At 31.9% G+C, this 19,729-nt stretch overlaps 1 protein-coding gene across 1 annotated transcript in view; it reads right to left on the bottom strand.

Moving 5' to 3' along the window:
- Positions 1-19,729, bottom strand: part of LOC129221134 (uncharacterized) — a 221,057-nt gene that overhangs the window by 119,987 nt on the left and 81,341 nt on the right. The window contains exons 3-4 of the mRNA XM_054855579.1: positions 17,789-17,906; positions 15,171-15,224 (exon numbers count right to left, since the gene is read on the bottom strand). Of these exons, the coding sequence (XP_054711554.1) occupies positions 15,171-15,224; positions 17,789-17,906 (172 nt within the window). The remainder of the gene's footprint in view (positions 1-15,170; positions 15,225-17,788; positions 17,907-19,729) is intronic.

Below are 19,729 nucleotides of genomic sequence, written 5' to 3'. Positions count from 1 at the left end.
ATTTTCATATACCGCACAAAAATATTGTACAAAAAAAGACCGCACAAAAAGAGGTTTGGGTGTAAACGATTATTCTAATCAAGAAACTGCTTTGACGCGAAACAAAGTTGTTAAAAGACAGCTCAAACTTTTTCGTCATCTTAGTTCTTGAATTAATAACAGTTTTTGGTTTAAAGAATCATTTTCTCTGGGCGCCTTTATTAATACTCCCCTAAAACCATTCAATGAAAATTAGCTATCAACTGATTTATTAGAGAGCTATTAGTAACTAACTTTCTGACGTCAAATGCTGTGCGTGATGACGTATCATTTAACATCTAGCAGCGGATATTTTACGTCGTTTACTGTCTGTTAAGTAATGAATATGAAAGCTATTTAAAGTCAAGAAATAGCAAGGAAAATTTTTACGAAGTAGCGAATGTTCTTATTTGTGCACTGGTTCAAAAAGAGTACTGAATACTATTAAAAAGTACATGTCTTTCAAGGAAGACTGGTCTTCAACCTTGTTTTTAATGAGAAAAATTTAATAATAATGTGAATTATAAGGGTTTCTACAAAACTCAATGTGCTTTATATCAGAACTAGCAAAAATACCCGGCGTTGCCTGGGTTAGCAATATTTATGAGAAACAATCGTTACTTGCATTTGTTTTCTGTTTTAAGTGAAAGAACTTAAAACACACCTTTTTGACGTAATTTAAAATCTAGCTTCTTCCTTACTCATAAAACTAAAGCAGCAGTAAGTAAAAAGAGCAAAATAGTATTCATTTAGAAACGAAAACACGAAATTTAAGCGTATACAAATTTGAAGAATTTCCGAAATATGAAATTAAACTTCACATGTTTAAAAAGATTTATCGGTTAATACTTTTTTTTTACATGAAGTCTTACCTTCTCTGTATGTCTATTGAAGAACGAACTGTTTAAAAAAATGTAGCCGCGCGCCCATGATCCCCTTAAACTTGCCTTAGTTCTTTTGGAAAATTTCAATTATTGTGGGTTGTTGGTGCGATTTAAAATGTTACCGAATTTGCGGGAATCGTTTTGGGATACCTTGGATAATGCTCCCCCTCCTTACTTTGTAAAACGGTATGTTACTAATTTTTGTTAAAGAGATATTGTCGCCATATGCTAAAATACTTTCGGTCACCATAAAATGGCGCTAAATAATTTCATCCGTAATGTTTCCAAAATAAGTAGTAAAATTTGGCGTTGGTTTAAATTTGTGCACAAAGTCACATTAATGGAAGTTTTTGTGCTGTTTATGGATTTTCCTAATTTAGTTGCTGGATTATTTTACAGTATAAAAAGTTTTTAAAGATTCTTTGATTGGCGATATTTTGTTTACATTCTGAAAGCTGACAAAAATTATTACATAGTCTTTGGCTTCAAAAACTTCGACAGTTGAAAAAACTGCCAAATGCATCCGCTACTGAAATATTTCTACATAAATTTTGGCGAGGTTTCTGCTCTTAGATTGGATAATGATTAAGTGTCCAATCAGCACAAATAATTATAAAAAAAAACCAGTAATTACAATTGAAGTTCCGTTTAAATGGAAAATAATCAACCAAATCTAATTATTATTAGCCAATCTTGGGGAAAAAACGTTAATTTAAGATTTGACTTGAGAAAAGCCTCAAACAGTCAGACGAAACACAAAAATATTCAACAATTCTAGCTTTGAACTGGGAGTTGAGATGATACACTAAAAAATGAATTGTATTGAGGAAAGCCCTCGAACATGGAACAAAAAAAGCCCATAACTCGTTTTTCATACAACTTAGAACTTTCTAACAGATGCCATCTTCAGCAGAAAAATAAGCGCTTTTGATGGACACATAATTTTAATATGTGCACGTATTTTTTAATCGTCATATTGGGGCATTTATGCGAAAATTTGGACAAATCAGAATAAAAAAGGAACTATTAATCGGATTTTTATCGAACTGGTCTACAAACCTCCCCAGTACCAAAAAGAACAAACGGTGAAAGTTTCAGCCAAATCTGCCGGGTAGTTTCTGAGATCTTAGAGAACAAATTTACCAAAGTCCATTTTTATATATATAGATTAATGCTATTTTATGCATTGTAAACAGTGAAGCTATTGTTTATTCAAAACATTGAGTAAGTTTATTACGATGGAAAAGTTTATACATACTATTTGAAAATTTAATTAGTAGATATATGTTTTGAGCTTTGCAGCGTTAAAATAAGAAATAAAAACATCAAAAAGCACAAATTTCTGATTACTGCATACACGGGTTTCGGCGTTACAAGAAACGTCTTTTTCAATGTAAAAGAAATGAACGCGAAAAGTATTCCGACATCCGATGATGAAAAGACATCCGACAAATTCTTTCGGCTATTTGATTTTGTCGGATATCTTTTCATCCATAAGCTCATTTCTTTTGCATTGAAAAGGGCGTTCCCTGTAACGCCGAAACACGCGTCTGCACTAATCTGCAATTTGTGCTTTTTGAAGTTATTATTATTTTTTTTTTCTTTTTACTTTTATGCACAAAGGTATTTATTTGACTTATTACATCATTAGTTTAGCTGCCATTTTTAGTTAGCTTGTAGTATTTGGTCATTTTTTTTATTTGCATATTACTAGCATTTTACAAAGTGTTTAGTAGCTTGCTTAAGTCTACGTCATGAAAAAATAAACTTTAATAGTCAAAGTTTTAAAAAAATACAGTTATATTTTGTCGAAATCAATTTTCCCACATCCGGTTAAAAGAGAAAGGCAGTAGTACAGCATGCGATGTTTCACCATTTTGAGTCAAAAGCTTTCCCACGTACATGTAAAAGAAATCAAAATTTACAATGGAAAAATGTTTGAACTACACATATTTAACTAATTTTATATTTTCATTCCTTCTTAAATATGATAAAATTTCAAAACATTGAAAAAATGGTTGTGAAAATTCGTAAATTAGCCACTTCTTTCCTAGTATGGAAAAAAACTAAACTTATTCCACTCCCCACATATTTCTTCACCGAAAAATCCAATCTGGATTTTGACCACATTATCTCAGCCTGAGATGCTAAAGATATTATTATCAGAAAATTCTGCGCAAGTAATAAAAAGAGACGGAATAAGTAATAATGACTATCTTGAAATAAAAACTTCATTACCCCTATCTCGACGACTAGGAAGTCCACTGTAACCTCAATTCCTGACAAAGGGTTTTCTTTCCGTGCGAAAGAACTCTTTTCAAGCCAGTTGTGTTTCCAAAAGCCAAATTAGCGGAGCCTCGCGTGACTAAGTAATCACGTGGTTTCTTTTGTGGACAGAGAAGGTAAGAGAAAACTTATAAGATATTGGAAGCGAAAATATAGACCAGAAAACAATTTATAAAGTGCAACGGAAAGAAATATCGTTAAAAGGTCATTTAGTATTTCTTAATAAAACACTGATATTGATGCACGTACTGAAATTATTGAGACTTTTGATTGAAATTAAATCGAAAATAAATTAATTTAGTATCAAAAAATGAGCTGTTTTCAAAATAACAGATTTCGCTTCGATTAATTATATTTTTCTAATTTTTTAAGCATAAATTTTTTTTAAACTTCAATACCTCATCTACACTAAAGTGATTTATTTAAAGGATTCACTGTCTTGATAAATAGGATTTAACTAGCGATGGATCTGTTATTGTGTGTAGTTAAAGTGAAAGAAGTTATTTACAACTGCTTAACTTTATCCGTAAAAACTTATTCACTCAAACTTAAAACAAAGGAAAAAAATCACTTACTTTCGTACTCAAATATGAGGCAGTGAGAAGCAAAAGGATGTAAGTGACAAAAATAAAAATTTGGAGATAACCAGTACACATGGTAGGTGAACCTCTCCTCTGTCTTTGGGGCATTAGATGGTACTAGTAGCCCTGGTAGTTACTGCTCTACAGCATGATTTAGAAAAACATTTCAATGAAAGCCTACCTAGGATATTATCTTTAAACGCATTTTACTCAAAACTTGAAAATGTCCACTTACATCCCTTTGCTTCTCACTGCTTCATATTTAAAAATAGAAATTATCTTTTTCATATGCTTGCTTGACATTGTAGGATTTATTATAGCAAGGGTTCTCAACTTTGGGGGTGCGCCTCCCCCCCCCCCGGGGGGTCGTACAAGGATTTCAAAGTGGACATGAATGTATTCCAAAACTCAAGTAAAAAGTAAACTAACAATAATTTATTCCATAAGTTAGCGCCCGGTGGCCAGGGATAAGGCAGAAATACATGAAGTACACCGCCAACTCAGTCAATTCCAGCCGAGGACTGCAATTTCGTTCTTATTAGCACTCATCAGCCCCGCATAGGCATCTATGCCGGCATAGGCATCTATACCGGGCTGATGAGTGCTAATAAGCACGAAATTGCAGTCCTCGGCAGAAATTGACTGAGCTGGCGGTGTACTTCATGTAACAATAATTTACTCTATTTCGAGGTCACATGTAAATATTTTCAACATTAATGCCGTTTCACGAAGTTATTAGTTCAGTTTTTCTCCCCATTTACCCCGTGAATCTCTATTTACAGTATTTGCAGGCATAAATTCAAAATATGGAACAAGGAGCATGAACCTCAAAAGTGACCTCTGCAGCTCTTTTTCAACAAGTTAAAACCTTATATTCAGAAACTTGTCAAGAGCAAACAGTGGTAATCCTCCTATTGGTGTTTTGAAAGTGACTGGTATTACAGGCCCACCTCACCTAGATCTTAGATTACTTTAAATTTATTTGTATTTAGTTTTTTGATCCCATGCTTTCCAATAAGAAACTATATATATATATATATATATATATATATATATATATATATATATATATATATATATATATATATATATATATATATATATATATATATATATATATATTCTTTTAATAACCGGCTTCAGCTATTCCAAACACAGTTTGGGCAAACCTTACCTAGCAGCGTCGTATTGCTGTGATTTGGATCTGCCTAACCTTAAAAATACTGCAAGGTTGGGTTTTCCCAGACTATAGATTCAGTTTCAATTTTTGATCGTACTTTTGTATCGACCACATCTATTAGTCTGGAGACTGGAAGGTTGAAAACCACTGTATGATATTATGCAGTTGCAACTGGAGAAGTAGTTTACAATAAAAGGCAGTCTGTTCAATTTTATCTGTAAATAATAAGCTTTTGTTAACATTGTAAAAGAAAAAAAAATGCAGTAAAAGCTTCTCTGCACCAACCGAGTAACAAAACTTAAATTTATCTCACATTTCAAAAATATATTAAGAACGACTCAAACTTTAAGCAAAACAAAAATGTCACTGTATTTAGATATAAAATTTGTAGAAGTAAGAATTTTTATTTTCAAGTCTATCATTATCAGCGTTGGATTTGTTACTGTTCACAGTCAGAAGAAAAGAAGGCCATTTGTAATAAAAGGCCATCGGTTCAATCCTTTCTGTAAATCGGCTTTTGTTACAGTGACACATTTTCAAAGGAGAAAAAGACATTAGGAACTTTTCTGTCTAACCGAGAAACGGAACTTACCTTAAATCTCCCGCATTTCAGGGGCGTGTTAACCGAGTCTCAAATTCAAAGGAAGAAGTTTCGGCCAGAACTAATCGAGCCTACTTTCTCGTATACTAATATCCACTTTCTAGTATCTAAAAGCAATGCTCTGTAAAGTAGCTGAGACTTCAAATTAGGTTAAACGTACCTTTTTAACATTTTAAGCTCATTTCTAGAAACAAAATATGCCTTACTTATCTGATTAAATAAATGCGTAAAAAATACATAAGCGAAAAAATATAATAGCACATTTTAAACTACAGAGTTGGTATATTTTTTTCCATTAAAAAAAAATCTTTAACCGCTTTCAAAAAGAAAAAAAAAAAAGAATTGACACTACAAAGCTCATCAAAATAAATGCGTTATATTTAATAAAAAAAAAAGTCTTTTTTCAAAGCTCATTCTTCCTTGAAAAATAAAGGCCTCAGACTTTATTTTTCTTCCGTTGCTAAAAAATAATTTTTACAAAAATAAATAAACTTTAGAAAGATTTTGGAGTTCAGGAATTGGAATCGAAGTCTTAGGCCTTTAAAACTAAGAGTGGGAGTTGGTCATTTTCCCTCCGAGTCTATATTTCTGCCAATACTGCAGAGTCAGAGTCGGACAGATTTTGAGGTACAAGAGTTGAAATTGAAGTCGATGACCTTAAAATTCTAAGAATCGTAGTCTAGTTGTTCATAATTTTCCCACACCGACTTCAGAATCTTGGTAAAAACATTTGCGCTTTGAATTCAGTTAATTTTTACTTAGTCATATTTATCTCTCACTCGCGTCAATGTTAAATCTACAAAATATTGTATTTGGATTCTTATTAATAGCTATTTTTCTTTACTTTGAAACCAAAAATTGAGAACCATATTCAGAATCTGCACGATATTTTCTATTTTTTTGGTGCCAAAAGCTATTTTTTCGCATTGTAGTTACTGCTAAAAAATTCGAAGTTGTTCAAAATGCCCTTAGAAGAGCAAAATAATAATAATAATAATAATAAAAATTTGTCCTATACATGTTTCTCATCGAGAGCTCTTCATAACAAAGCTTGTTTGAAGCAAATCTGCCTATATGTTCGGGATCTATATTAACCTTAAGTTTTCTCCGTAGGCACTAATTTCAAGAGATTTGAACTGCTCAAAATTGAGCGAAAAATTGTTCAAATAAAAAAGTGAAATATGGAAATGAGGTATCCTCGCGGAGAAAAAGAACGTTTGTTCGTAACTAACCGTATATTTGAAAGTTATTGGGGGGGGGAGAGACACAAAAGGTATATATTGTATCCATTTTAAAACTCCAATTCCAATTTTTAATTTTTCGATATTCATTTAATTATTTTATTTATGTTGACTCTTTTTTTAGCTGTATTTTTTAGTTACACTAAGCCTTCTTTTATGCTCCCCCCCCCTCCTTTTTTTTTACTTTTAAGCGAAAGTAGACTATTAAAAGAAAGATATCACTCATTTTGGGTACACTGTATGTAAAAATTCGAATTTTTATTTTTAAATTTGTGCTTGATATCGTTGGATTGTACGCAGTCAGAGCTACAGATGTCATTTACAATTCAAGGCAATCTGTTCAATTTTATCTGTAAATGAGCTCTTATTACAGCAATATTTTGTGAAAGGAGAAAAAGACGTCAAAAACTTTTCTGTCAAACGGCTAACGAAACTTAGTTATCTCCCACATTTCAAAGATAAGTAAACGAAATCTCTAACTCAACTCAAAACAAAACAAAAACAGTCTTTTTGGATAAAAAATACGAATTTATACTTTTAAATTTATGTTTGATACCTTTAGTTTTGATGTAGTATATACACTGTCGGAACGAAAGCGATTTGTTTGGTTTTATCTTTAAATTAGCTTTTATTGCAGCAAAATATGGCCAAAGGTGGAAAAATATTTTTTTCTGCCAAACCGAGAATCGAAGCAGGTTAAATCATCTATATTTCACAGATATATAAACTAAGCCACATTTTCAAACTGAAAACAAAACACAGAAATCAATGGTTTTTTTTTTTTTTTTTTTTTTTTTTTCAAAGAAAGCAAAAATAAGAATTTGCATCTTTTAGATACATGTATACTAACTGTACTTGGTTTCTCTTCAATCCTTATTTTATTTAATGGGAATTACTACAAACTAATATCAATTAAACAACTTTCAGTTACATTTTCTAATTCAAAACTTTTGAAATATTTTTCATAACTAGAATTAAATTAACAAGGTTTATGGTTATCAATTAAACATTTAATTATTTTATGCATAATGTCTATGTATTGTGTGAATATTTATGAAAAGTACATTTTTCAATGCTAGTTTTAATCTTTTTTTTTTCTTCTTCTTCTTCTTTTTCTATATCCCACTTGAAGTTTTCTTGCTTTCTGTTGCATTAGATTTTTTTTTTCAGTTCACTATATCGTATTGCCAATTCTCTTTCCCGATATTTCGCTGCAAAAGGTGTTTGCAATAAATTATCAAATACAGGAGATTTTAAATTGTTTTTACGGAATACGAGGGTTAGGTTACCCATCCAAAAGACTAGTAATTACATGAGAATATTAAGTCACTTTACAGTATCAGGCAGAAAAGATTAAAGTAGACAAGGATCCCGAGAGATGAAGCAATCGCCTCTGACGTCATTTTGTATCTGCCTACGTAGCACACCTCCTAATACTAAGACCCCTATATTGGGTGTTCCGCTTTAACCTGCAAGACCTCTATTTTCGTAACCGTTAGTCTTAGATGCATACTTCCAATTGCAAAAATGTTCAAAATCAAATTCAGGATTAAGATTTTAAAAGTTTGAAGCAAACATAAAAAGGAGTCAAAAGATACAAAATTTAACTTTTTATACGGGCCCCAGGTCCCCTAACTTATATTCAGGGAAATAATTCCCGTTGAAAAATAATTCCAACCCCAAAAGTTTGACATTTGTACGACCAATATTCACCGAGCTATGAAACGCATTGTTTTGTGACTTACACCACTTTTCACTTGCCGTCAATAACCTCTTTTGAGGAAAATATAGCGGTTAACAAGGGTTTAAAATTATATGTGTGCATAGAGTGTGATTTTTTAAATTTTTTGAGACTTTTAGTGTGTTTTTGTGTATCACGGCATAACATTTGCATTTATTTTTGAATAGCTATGAAAAATATCAATACCTTGTTTTTTTTTACTTTGACATCCTATCATTGTTCTTAAAGGGCGATAGGTTCCAATCTCATCTTCTGTATGGTCCCTTAAAACTTTGAATTGGAATATCTACTTGAGTTTTGGTCGCACAAATGTCAAGTGTTTGTGTCAGCAATAGTTTTCAATGGAAATTATTTCTCTAAATATTAATTAGGGGACCTAGGGCCCGTATAAAAAGTTAAATTTTCCATTTTTTGACCAATTTTTATTTTTGCTTCAAACTTTCAATATATTAACTCTGCAACTGATTTTGAACATTTTTGAAATTGGAAGTATAAATCTAGAACTAACGGTTGCGAAAATAAAGGTATTGCAGGTTAAAACGGAACACCCTGTATATCTATATAGCGGCTCTGCCTAAGACTATTTAGAATTTTCTGCATGTAAATTTCCTGTAAGAAGAAGCAACATTTTTTTCTTAATTCGTACCGGATAAAGGCAATAAGTGCAAACGTTGCCCCTTACAACTGGCACAACATCACAGGTGTCACCAGTGGAATGACTCGCGTAGTCGACATTTTGAGCACTTACTGTGAGTTTTTCACTAAACAATAAATCTGATTTTGCAACTTTTTGTGTTGTTAATTCGCTCCCCCAACACTGTTGTAAGTTCAGATATTAGCATTCCAGTGCTAATATTCTGCTTCTATGCCTCTCAGAATGGAATGCGGCCCAATATGTAATTATTTGGTCGTCTAGATATGTACTATCACACCTCTTAATTTGCGAAAACGATATATAATTACCCTGTATATTGTACAAATTAAAAAAATATAGTTACATCTTCTCTAATAATTTATTTTATTGTAATAGCTACAAAATGCTATTTCAAATTCAAGAAATAACTTTACAAAGTGTAACATTCTTAAATTCTTACTTGAAGTCAACCAATTGCTAAACATCCCAATTAACAGATTCCGTTAAGAAAATGAAAAATCGAAAATGTTTCAAATCCAAAAACAGTCTTCTGAGCATTAATTTTATTAATTTTAGCCCCAAAAAGGATTAATGAAGATTAAGTAATAGTGAAATAAAGCGCATTTCTAAGACTGAAAGCAACTGATAAAGCAAAATGAAGCATGTTTTTTGACGAGGAATTTATTGTCCTCGAGCGTCCATTCTCGAGACATACATTCCTGAAGTTTACTAATCAGACATGAGAAATTGATGCAAGTGGCTTGACAGAGACACTGAAAAACAGTATTTAAGAAATATTATTGTTTAGATTAGCGAAAACAATGTTTTTCCTTCTTCTTTTCCTTTCATTCCTTTTTTTTCGCGGGGGGGAGGGGGGGGGACTTTACTTTGCGGACCGTTAAAAATGTATTTTTTTACGAATCGGTGAGGTTTCCCCCCTCCTCACTCCCCTCCATTTGTTGCGGGAAAAGAAAACTTTTGTCTCGAGGACGTTAAACACTTTTGAAAAAAACTTCTGAACGGCTGAGGGGTTTTTTCTTTTTTATAAAATAATAATAATAACAATAATAAATGAGCTAATAATTTTTCAGTAAAACTTTACTTGTTGTTAAAGAACTGTTACAAAAAATTTATAAATGCTATGAATATGATGAGTAATTATCGTAATATGATACATTAGTAATAAACATTACTGAAAAATCCTAGAAACCTACTAAACCTTATCACAAAATTCACGTAAAGGATGTGGCATAGGAATGCCACATCCTTTACGTGATTACCCTCCTTATGATGGTGTTATCTCTTTTTTCTTTTCTTTTATTTTTTACATGGATGAGCAAAATCTTTGAGGATGGGGTCAAGTATTTCTGTGGCCCGGTACCGGTGCGCTGTATCACCGGTTGAGAATCACTGGTTTAAGTTAATTCCATTCTCGAGGCATAAAATTACCTCGATGCATTGGAATTATTTCATTCTCGAGATGAAAAATATCTCGTTGTGTCGGCTTAGTTCCACTTAAGGTATAAATAATCAATTGCATTCTCAGGATAAAAATTATCCAGATACATCGGATTAATTCCCTTTTCTTAGCACAAATTCCTGAAATTTGCTAATTTAGAGATGATAAATCGTCAGAAGTGTTTCAAATTGAGGAAGTTTAATGTTAGGATTACAACTAAAAGAAAAAACATGTTTAGACGCACTAATATAAAAAATAAAAGTTTAAAAAAAAGAAAGAAAAATGCTGTTTATAAATACGACCATAGGTATGGAATATTTTTCTCGTATTTCGACAAGGTTATGTCTCGCTCCTACCAACCAGTACCTTTTCGTCCCTTTTTTCCGCTCAAACTTCAAAAGAAACGTTTCGAGAACGGACGGACGAGGGCAAATGGTTTGTAGGCGAGATAACATCGTTAGTTTATGCTCTCTATATTGAACACCATTTAAATGATTACACTAGTGACATGGTTTCCTTGTAAGGATCATTACTCATTTTCACAGAGGAATTCAATTTTCCTAAGTCTATTAATACGCAAAGAATTTTAAGAGATAGCTGCATGCCTGAAAAGGTTTTAGAAGTGACTGGCCCGCATTGGTTATTCCGGGGAAAAAAAAGTACCATTAAAACTTCTGCAACTTTGACAACTAAAGCCCTAGATCGTAACTTAAATAGCGACACGTCCGCCATCTTGGGGCTAAGTGCCGCTTTCTTCACATGTTTGCTGTAATGAAATAACGTGTTTTGCTTCTTCATTGTGGTGCGTCTTGATTGAGGATTAACATAAGAATTTGTATGAAGCCACCATCAAGAAGCAAAACAACACTACTTCACTATAGTAGAAATAGGAAGAAAGCACCGCTCAGCCGCAAGATGGCGGACGTGTGGCTACTTATTCTACTTATGAACAGCAAAATCTAATGTCAGATTTTGACAAACTTTGTTTTATGCTAGAAATATGTCCACGAAGTAGTAAGCTTTTGGGCGCATTAACAACAAATGTGAGGTAGATCCCTTGTATTCCAGTTTAGGGGTGGAAATGGTTGCATCTACTAGTTTTCAGCGGTGCCAGTTTTTGAAGATGTGTGTAAGCCTCTAAACTAGTCACTTTGAAATGAGCGAAACGCGCACACATTTTTTCTTTTCCCCCCTCATTCAGATAGATTCGTCTTAACTGGATACTTGCCAATTTCCTACAATCCGTGGGTAGACTTTGTGCATCAAAAGAGACAACAGTGAGCAACGTAAATCAAGCAAAAATTAGCTAACCGCTTGCAAACTTGTTTTCTTGAATGACTTTTTATCCTGAAGCTCACATTTCGCTGCATTGAAACCGGAGTTCTTTGAACCTTGAACCGTGTCTGCAATCAGTTTTTAAATTTGTGCTTGATTGCATTATTTAATATTGTTACTAATCATTTGAACCGTTAGAAATTTCGCTGGGTTCTCGCCCAAAAGTTAGCCAGAAAATAATTTTTAAGTTTTACAGTCACCTTTTGTAAAACTGATATCTTTGACAATGGGTGTTTCTCCCAAAGTGCACAAGGAAGCACGAGAAATTCAGGGATTAGAACTAAAATTATCTTTTTTCTCTATTGACAACCTTACGGCTAGATCTAAAATCTACCCAACTAAACTAGAAAACGCAATGGGGTCGTTTCCAAAATTTTAAAAGTATTTTTTTTCTGAAAAAGTATGCTTAAACGCATAGGATCTGACCATTTTTTAAATAATCTGTTCAAGTTTCATCTTTTTTTAAAAATTACTTTAATCGGTGCGCTTTCATTGTTTACGCTTCTGCCCATGACATCACAAATGATGAAATGCCATTCACTGTTGCCATTCACAGAGCACAATATTCAATTCGCATCTTTATTCACGTGTATTGACAGCGATGTGGTTAATAGCAAGCGTAGAGCGCAATATTTGATTCGCTTCTTAATTATCATAACGTTGAAACGCTGTAGAAACATGCACCAAAGTGCACCATTTGTGACGTCATAAAGACCACGCCTTGCTTGAAAAATCGGACATTTTAAAAAATTAATTTAAAAAAAAAACACTGTTGAGAAAATGAAGGTATTTTCTGGGCCCATGTTATTTTTTTTTAAATTAATTAATTTATTTATTTATTTTATTTTATTTTATTTTATTTTAATTTCAGTGACTAAAAGTAGTACTTTTGACTGAAGGAAACAACCCCATTGTAGAGTTCTCATTTAACGTACAATTTAAGTACGCTCGCAATAGATCAAAACTTTTTTTAACATCGCTCCAGAAAAACAACAAAACGTTTTCAAATCAATTCGTCAGACATAAAAAAAGAACAAATTATTAAATCAGCCCTTCCCTTTGTTCCCTGATTTAAATTGGTGTCTCAGGAAGGCAAATCTTCTCGTTACTTAACGAAAAGTAAGTAACATGTCATTTGAGTAGATAATGACTTCCGTGTACTTCGTGGGTTTAATTAAAACCAACTATACAAATGTTGGTGGTTATTAATATCTCAGTAGCATGACTTCGCTACTTTATTTCACTCTACTAATGAACTTTTCTAATAGCATTAGACTATATTTTCGTTATGCGTATTTGCAAGAAATTTTTTTGCCATTTATCTTAATAATCGTTCAATTAGGTTGATACTGTCAATTAAACAAAATCAGTAAGATTTTTTATGTTAAGATATTGGATCTGTTTGGTTAAACAGTATGAATATAACAAAAACCGATATTTATTTAGGATATAAAGCGAAAGCAACTTTTATGCTCTAAACATTTAAACACGAAAAGAATATTTTTTAAAACTGAATTCCCCCCCCCCCTCCCCCACTTTTGAGAAAAAAATGATTTGATGAATATATCTGATAAATTCAGTATCTTCTCAGCATGAGTTTTTGAAGATTTAGCTTATAACATTTTCCAGCGTAAAAAATTTTCCTTGAAAATTGTGCAACTGCTACTTGAACAACTTTGCCACTTGTTATAAGGTGAAACATTTTATCACCGTTTAGAGTTCTGGAAAGAATACTTCTGGTACATTCAGCTCTCGTGATTTAACGTGCATTAAAACAATTAATTATAAATCTTTACAAAAAATACCATTTTATGCAGAATCTTCCTTCGTGTACAAATGTAGGATGCATCCATTTTTTACAACATGGTGCTATTGAAAATAACAATGCAAGGTGAAACTTTAATTTTCTCATTTGGTGCTGATGACCAAAACTTGTGAACTCAAGCACCATCCTTTACAGCATTAAATCAATTCCATCGTTCAGTGGAACATACTACCATTTATTTATTTATTGTACAGCATGACTATATTGAAGATTATTCCAAGATTTATCATAAAATGTGATAAACTTCGCATTAGATGAAAGATAAACTACAACGCTAAAAAGCAATTTCGCAAAGCAATGAGGGAATGTGTTTCGGCGTTACAAGACACTCCTTTTATTTACATCTTTTTGCATTGAAAAATGAGATTCTTTTAAATCCGAAACACGTGTCCGCGTGTCCACAAGTTTTTCAATTTGTGCTTTGATAACGGTGTTGTTTGTATTTTTTTTTTTTTTTTTTAGTATTATTTTATGTTTTTAGATTTTAGATTCTATGCGAAAAACTTTAAGGTCAATAAGAAGATTACTTAGGAGTATTTTTACGCTTTTATAGCTTGGCGATGCGTTTTCACTCAGCTTGGCGATTAATTCACTTTATACCTTGGGGGAAAAAAAGAAAATTTTCAGATCACCACTAAGTTTGCTTTCCTTTTTTTAATTTTACATATTAATGAAGCTTTAAATATTTATTCATGACAGGACATGTTTGTTTCGTTGAATATTTTACATTTTAATGGAGCATTTAAAGATGGTTTATTTAATTAGCGAATGATTTTAATTGGATATTTCACGCTATTAAATAACTTTTTTTAATTTCGCAGATTATTATACTTTTAATGGCATAGTTCAACTATTGGGGATTTTTTTTTCACTTTTATGGAACCTTCATTTTTATAAAAGTCCATCAAAAAGTCAAAATAATGTATTGTTTCGCCAAACAAGTGTTTCCTAGGAAACATTTGCCCAGCTTGGCGACAATGAATAAATTGAAAACTATTGCAAAGACAAAAACATGCGAAGAGACTTACCTACAACGGAAAAGTACTAATTTAACCCTACATAATTTGAGACCGAAGAGGCTGTTCATAAATGATTTCACACAATTTCCCTCCATTTTTGACACTCCCCCCCCCCCCCCGCCTTTGTCACATATCATGATATTTTTACTAACATATTCCAATAAAAAAAAGACAAAATGTCACACATTTTGTTACCCCACCCCTCACTTTTTCACGAACTGTCACAATGTCACCAACCCCTCCCCCTCTCTCCTAACCGTGATATCACTTGTGTACAGCCCCTGAGTAACAAATGATTTTTAACAAATAGTCATGGTTTATCTAAACAGCAGTAAAAGAGCAAAACAGCATGAGTAAGGTACTCACATAGGGGGGAATGTAGTTCTTCACTTTCATTTCCATTTCCTGCTTTGGACGAACCTGTGAATGAAAGTTGCCACTTACTTAATAGCAATACCTTTACAACTGCAAAATCTAATGGGAAATAGTCAATAGAAGAAAAACAAATGTAGCTAAGTAAAAATAACTTTCATGCTTCGTTCACAATGATATGAGTCAAAAACTATTTCAGGTGATGCAAATGACTGTCTGGAAAATGAAGCCTTATTTATGTGGATCGATTTTATTACTTGACTTGAAGCAGGAAAATATCTATATTTTGTTCTCGATATCCGTTGTTTAGTATACCGAAAATTTTAATTATTTACATTGTTTTTCTTTTTATGAGAATGAAGAACAAGCAGGGGTCTCTCTCTCCCCCTCTCTCTCTCATTATCTTTGCAGTCTTTGATCAAAAAATTTATCAAGTTCTAAATGACATTCAAATTCCTTTAAGTTATATGTTTAGGGGAAAAAAGAAGAAACAATAAATCATTTTTATATTGGCTTAAAATTAGATGAGCAAAGCTTCTTCTTACAGGTTACTCCAAAAACAAGATATTTTTTACTTAAATACATTACAGATGTAAATAATGGTTGTATTACTTAAGAGTTTCAGATTAAAAACACAATAACAGAACTAACAAACAAAACTGAATAACCAAGAACACACAAAGCGATTTGAAAAATATATTGAAGTTCCAACAGGAAGGCTTCTGAAACGAAAATCAAAACTCCAACAGCATTAAAATCACCAAAAAGCGATACATTTTTAATTTCTTAAAGTGTTATTAAGAAATCATTTTAAAACAAACTGCATCAACTGACTGATCAATTTCATGTAACCAAGTCTTTATATACTTCATGCTTAATCCTTTGTTTGTGTCTCCGTAACATAATAAAATATGATGGGAGGAAAATATTAATCACATTTACGGGTTAATATGAAAATAATTAATACTTAATAATGACACAAAGCACTAATAATATTAATATACAAACTTTGATTGAATGCATCATAACAAAAGGCAAAGAGCATCATAACATGAGGCAAAGAGAAAAAAACTACAATTTGTGATCATACTCTTTAACAGTTATAAGTTTCAGCATTAAAATATAAACACGTCAAACTTACCCAAAACTCCCACGGTGAGTGTGATCACGCACTCGCTTAATACGCAAATGAATATAAGTATTAAGAAACTTTTGAAAAACCCGGAATTACTCCCATATATCATTAGGGGGAAATTCTAAGATTTTCCATCAGTGCCCCAGAAAGAAGAAAACTGGTGGAGAAATTGTGGTCTCTATGCGTGATCGCCAAACTCTTTATTAAGTAATTTGAAATATGATCACCTTTTCATAATCATGCTTCAAGTAAAAAATTAAAGCTTGAAAAGGTTTGTATTTTTCTTGTTTTTGCATCTAAGGGTGAAGAATTGAAGTTTTCATAAGACAGAATGAGGGCACATTTAGTGCGCATGAGAAATGCGCATGGGTGTTACTAAGGAAGTAAAATCAAGTTTCCATCAGCACGGAACTGAGAAAAATTAGCTAGAGGAATTAATATTCTTACCATGCAATCATTTCATCTTTTGTGCCTATTTTGAAATAAAACTGATTTTGTTTTCTTCTATTGGCCATTGTCATTACATGCCATGTAGCAAAACTTTTGTGGAAATTGTATTGAAACATGAAAGTGTATTGCTAACTTAGACGGCTTTTTGGTGTATCCGCTATAAAAATATAATTAAAGTGGTTTTAAGAGGCTGAGAAAAAATTGATTTCTAGTATTTCTATGAATATGTGCAGAAAATAGTCTAACAAAAGCTTGTTTTCATTGTAGGGAAATTTTGTTTTGGAACACATTTTTGAATCAGTATTATTATTGCTGTTTTATTTTAAAGTTAAAATGTAAAATAGACTTCAATTTAATATGCAATAATAAATTGATTCATATTTGTTTTGTTTTTTCCTCTGCAGAAAAATTCTGGTTTAAGAAAGGAAACAAAATGCATCCGATTTTTTAAAAAGAAATTGCTCGATTTTTATAATACATAACTTGTTACTTCTTCACATGGCCTGTAGTCAGCGCTCAATTTATCTGCTATAAAAATGATGGTACGTAGAAAGAGTTTTCGACCCTTAATTTTTATTCCTCTTTTGTACTCATTTTGAAATTTGATTAGGTAGTAATAATTAGCTTCTTATGCTACATTTCCGATATTGCTATATAAATGTTTCAGTCTTTTTCATAACTAATAAACAGCACTTTGGACCTAAATCTCTTTGAAAAGTCACAAATTTGAAAGCAATTTCAACTACTAGTTCAAGAAAAAGAAGTAGTTTAACAAATAGTCGAACTAGTACAAACTAAAACTAGTTAAACTTCAAGTGAACTACTGATTTATCACTAGTTAACTACACCTTGAAACTAGTTCTAGTTAAAGAGTTACAATCACATTTAATGATATAGATTTAGAGATTTTTTTCTTCCATTTAAATACATTAAAATCTTATGAGCAAGTATTACAGATTTATTTGATTTTAAATTTATATTAAGAGCAACAAAATAAGAAATTATTTTAAATATTTGAATTTTTTACCTGTGTAAAGTTCCTACCAACAGATCTAAGGAAAACGTAGTTCTGTGGTACAGATTCAATTCCGAGTTGCCTGTCCATTTCTTTTCTTAAATCAGAGAGAAATGTTTGAGGCAAAACCCTATAAGAACAATCACAAAAAATTAAGTGAAGTACGGAGCTTAATGCAATGTACTTCAAACGACACTTTTGTATTCACAATTGCATACATTTTTAAATAATTATAAAAGACATTTAACTATAGTAGAGCACACATATTGCATTTGTTCACAAAAACTAAATAAACTTACATTTCAATGGGTAATAATCATATTCAAAACAAAAAACTATCTACGGTGAAACCTGTATATAACAATACTGTCTGTAAAAATAAACCTGTCTATAACGATATTTATCTTGGTCTCAGAAAAATATCAGCATGAATAATCGAACTGTCTATAACGATAACTTGTCTGCAACAATATTTTTTTAGGTCCCAACAGTATCGTTGTAGGCAGGTTTTACTGTATATAACTGAAGAGGTTCTTTTAAAAAAGAACCATTTCAGTTTTTGTTAAAGAAGTTCTCTTTTTGTCGTTCTCTGAATATTTGGATTATTTTGGAGTGAAGCACGTTCGATTAAGCTGCAATTTTTATTCTAATAGGAAGTCTGATGGCCAGCCTTGGTTTTTATTATAAACCTTGTTCCATAAACCAAAAGGGTAAAGAACAGTTATAAAGAAAATTTTAGAAAAAGAAATGGAATTTTTTTCACTTTTAAATTAATTTCTTTAAAAATATAAGTCTTCATATTTTCAAGTTCTAAAGAGATCGTTTAATTATATTTCTTAATTGGAACTAAAACTATTATGTCAAGGATATCGCGAAAATTTCTTCTATATCTCTCTTATGAATTCTTCGCTCTTAAGTATAATCGCCACTATTAATCGTTGCTCAGAATCAAGAGTGAAAAATTAAAACCATTTTAAAAACCTTGCTGAAGTTAATTACTAGCATTTTATTAGTTAACAAGTAGAATAGGTTAACATATAAGCATTTTCAATCATTGAGATTTCTTCGATACTCTGCAACAATTAAATCGCGTGAAAGAGAAATAGAGTTTCACTTGAAATTTTCTAGCAGTGGTTGAAACTCCAGTTGTTTGTTAACTTGGAAGTTATCAACGAATTCCACTATAATCAGAAAAAAGCGTTCTTCGGATTGGTACTAATATTTTTAATGTGTGAGTGCTTTTACCACCAAAATCACGAAAGAATGTCAATTCGGTTTTTAATTTGTTAATATCTCCGGTGATTAAAACTTTTTTCAAAAAGAAAACCGAGTTTATAGGAATTCTTGGCAAATTTCAGATTTTTTGACATTTTGCTTTATTTCTAACTGCTAACTGTTCTTGAAGCAACTGCAAGTAAAAACTTTTGAATGTAAGTTCATCTCTCATATTGTTGATTTCATTAAGCTCACGCAAACAATGACAAATCAACCCTTTCTGGGGCATTTACCTCTAAAATTGAATCAGTGCCTGTTTCCGTGTAGTTTCACTTGTATACCAGATTTCATCTGAATCCTCGAATTACTTCTTGAAATATAGTAGTCAAATTGTAACAGAAAGAACGTTCGATTGCAACCTTTTGGTGCAAAAAAAAAAAACAATACTGAACAAATCCTCCTTGCATTTCAAGCTTTATCTGAATCCTACATATACGTTTTGAGATAGAGCAGTCACAAATGATAAGAATAAGCGTTCGATTGCTCCACCTTCATTTGAGCTATTGACTCTTGAATCAGCACCTGTACACTTTAAGGTCTATCAAAAGACAATTTTTACTTCTTTTTACAAAAAAGGAAGTATTGTATTCGCAAAACAAATTTCATTCAAAAATTGACTTTAATTTCCATTTTACTCACCCCGAATGAATATTGAGTTTTTTTTCGACTCGACCACAC

The sequence above is a fragment of the Uloborus diversus genome, chromosome 4 (genome assembly GCF_026930045.1).
Source record: "Uloborus diversus isolate 005 chromosome 4, Udiv.v.3.1, whole genome shotgun sequence".
Taxonomy (NCBI): Eukaryota; Metazoa; Arthropoda; class Arachnida; order Araneae; family Uloboridae; genus Uloborus; species Uloborus diversus.
Note: the sequence above shows the minus strand (reverse complement) of the source record. Positions and strands in the feature narration are given on the sequence as shown.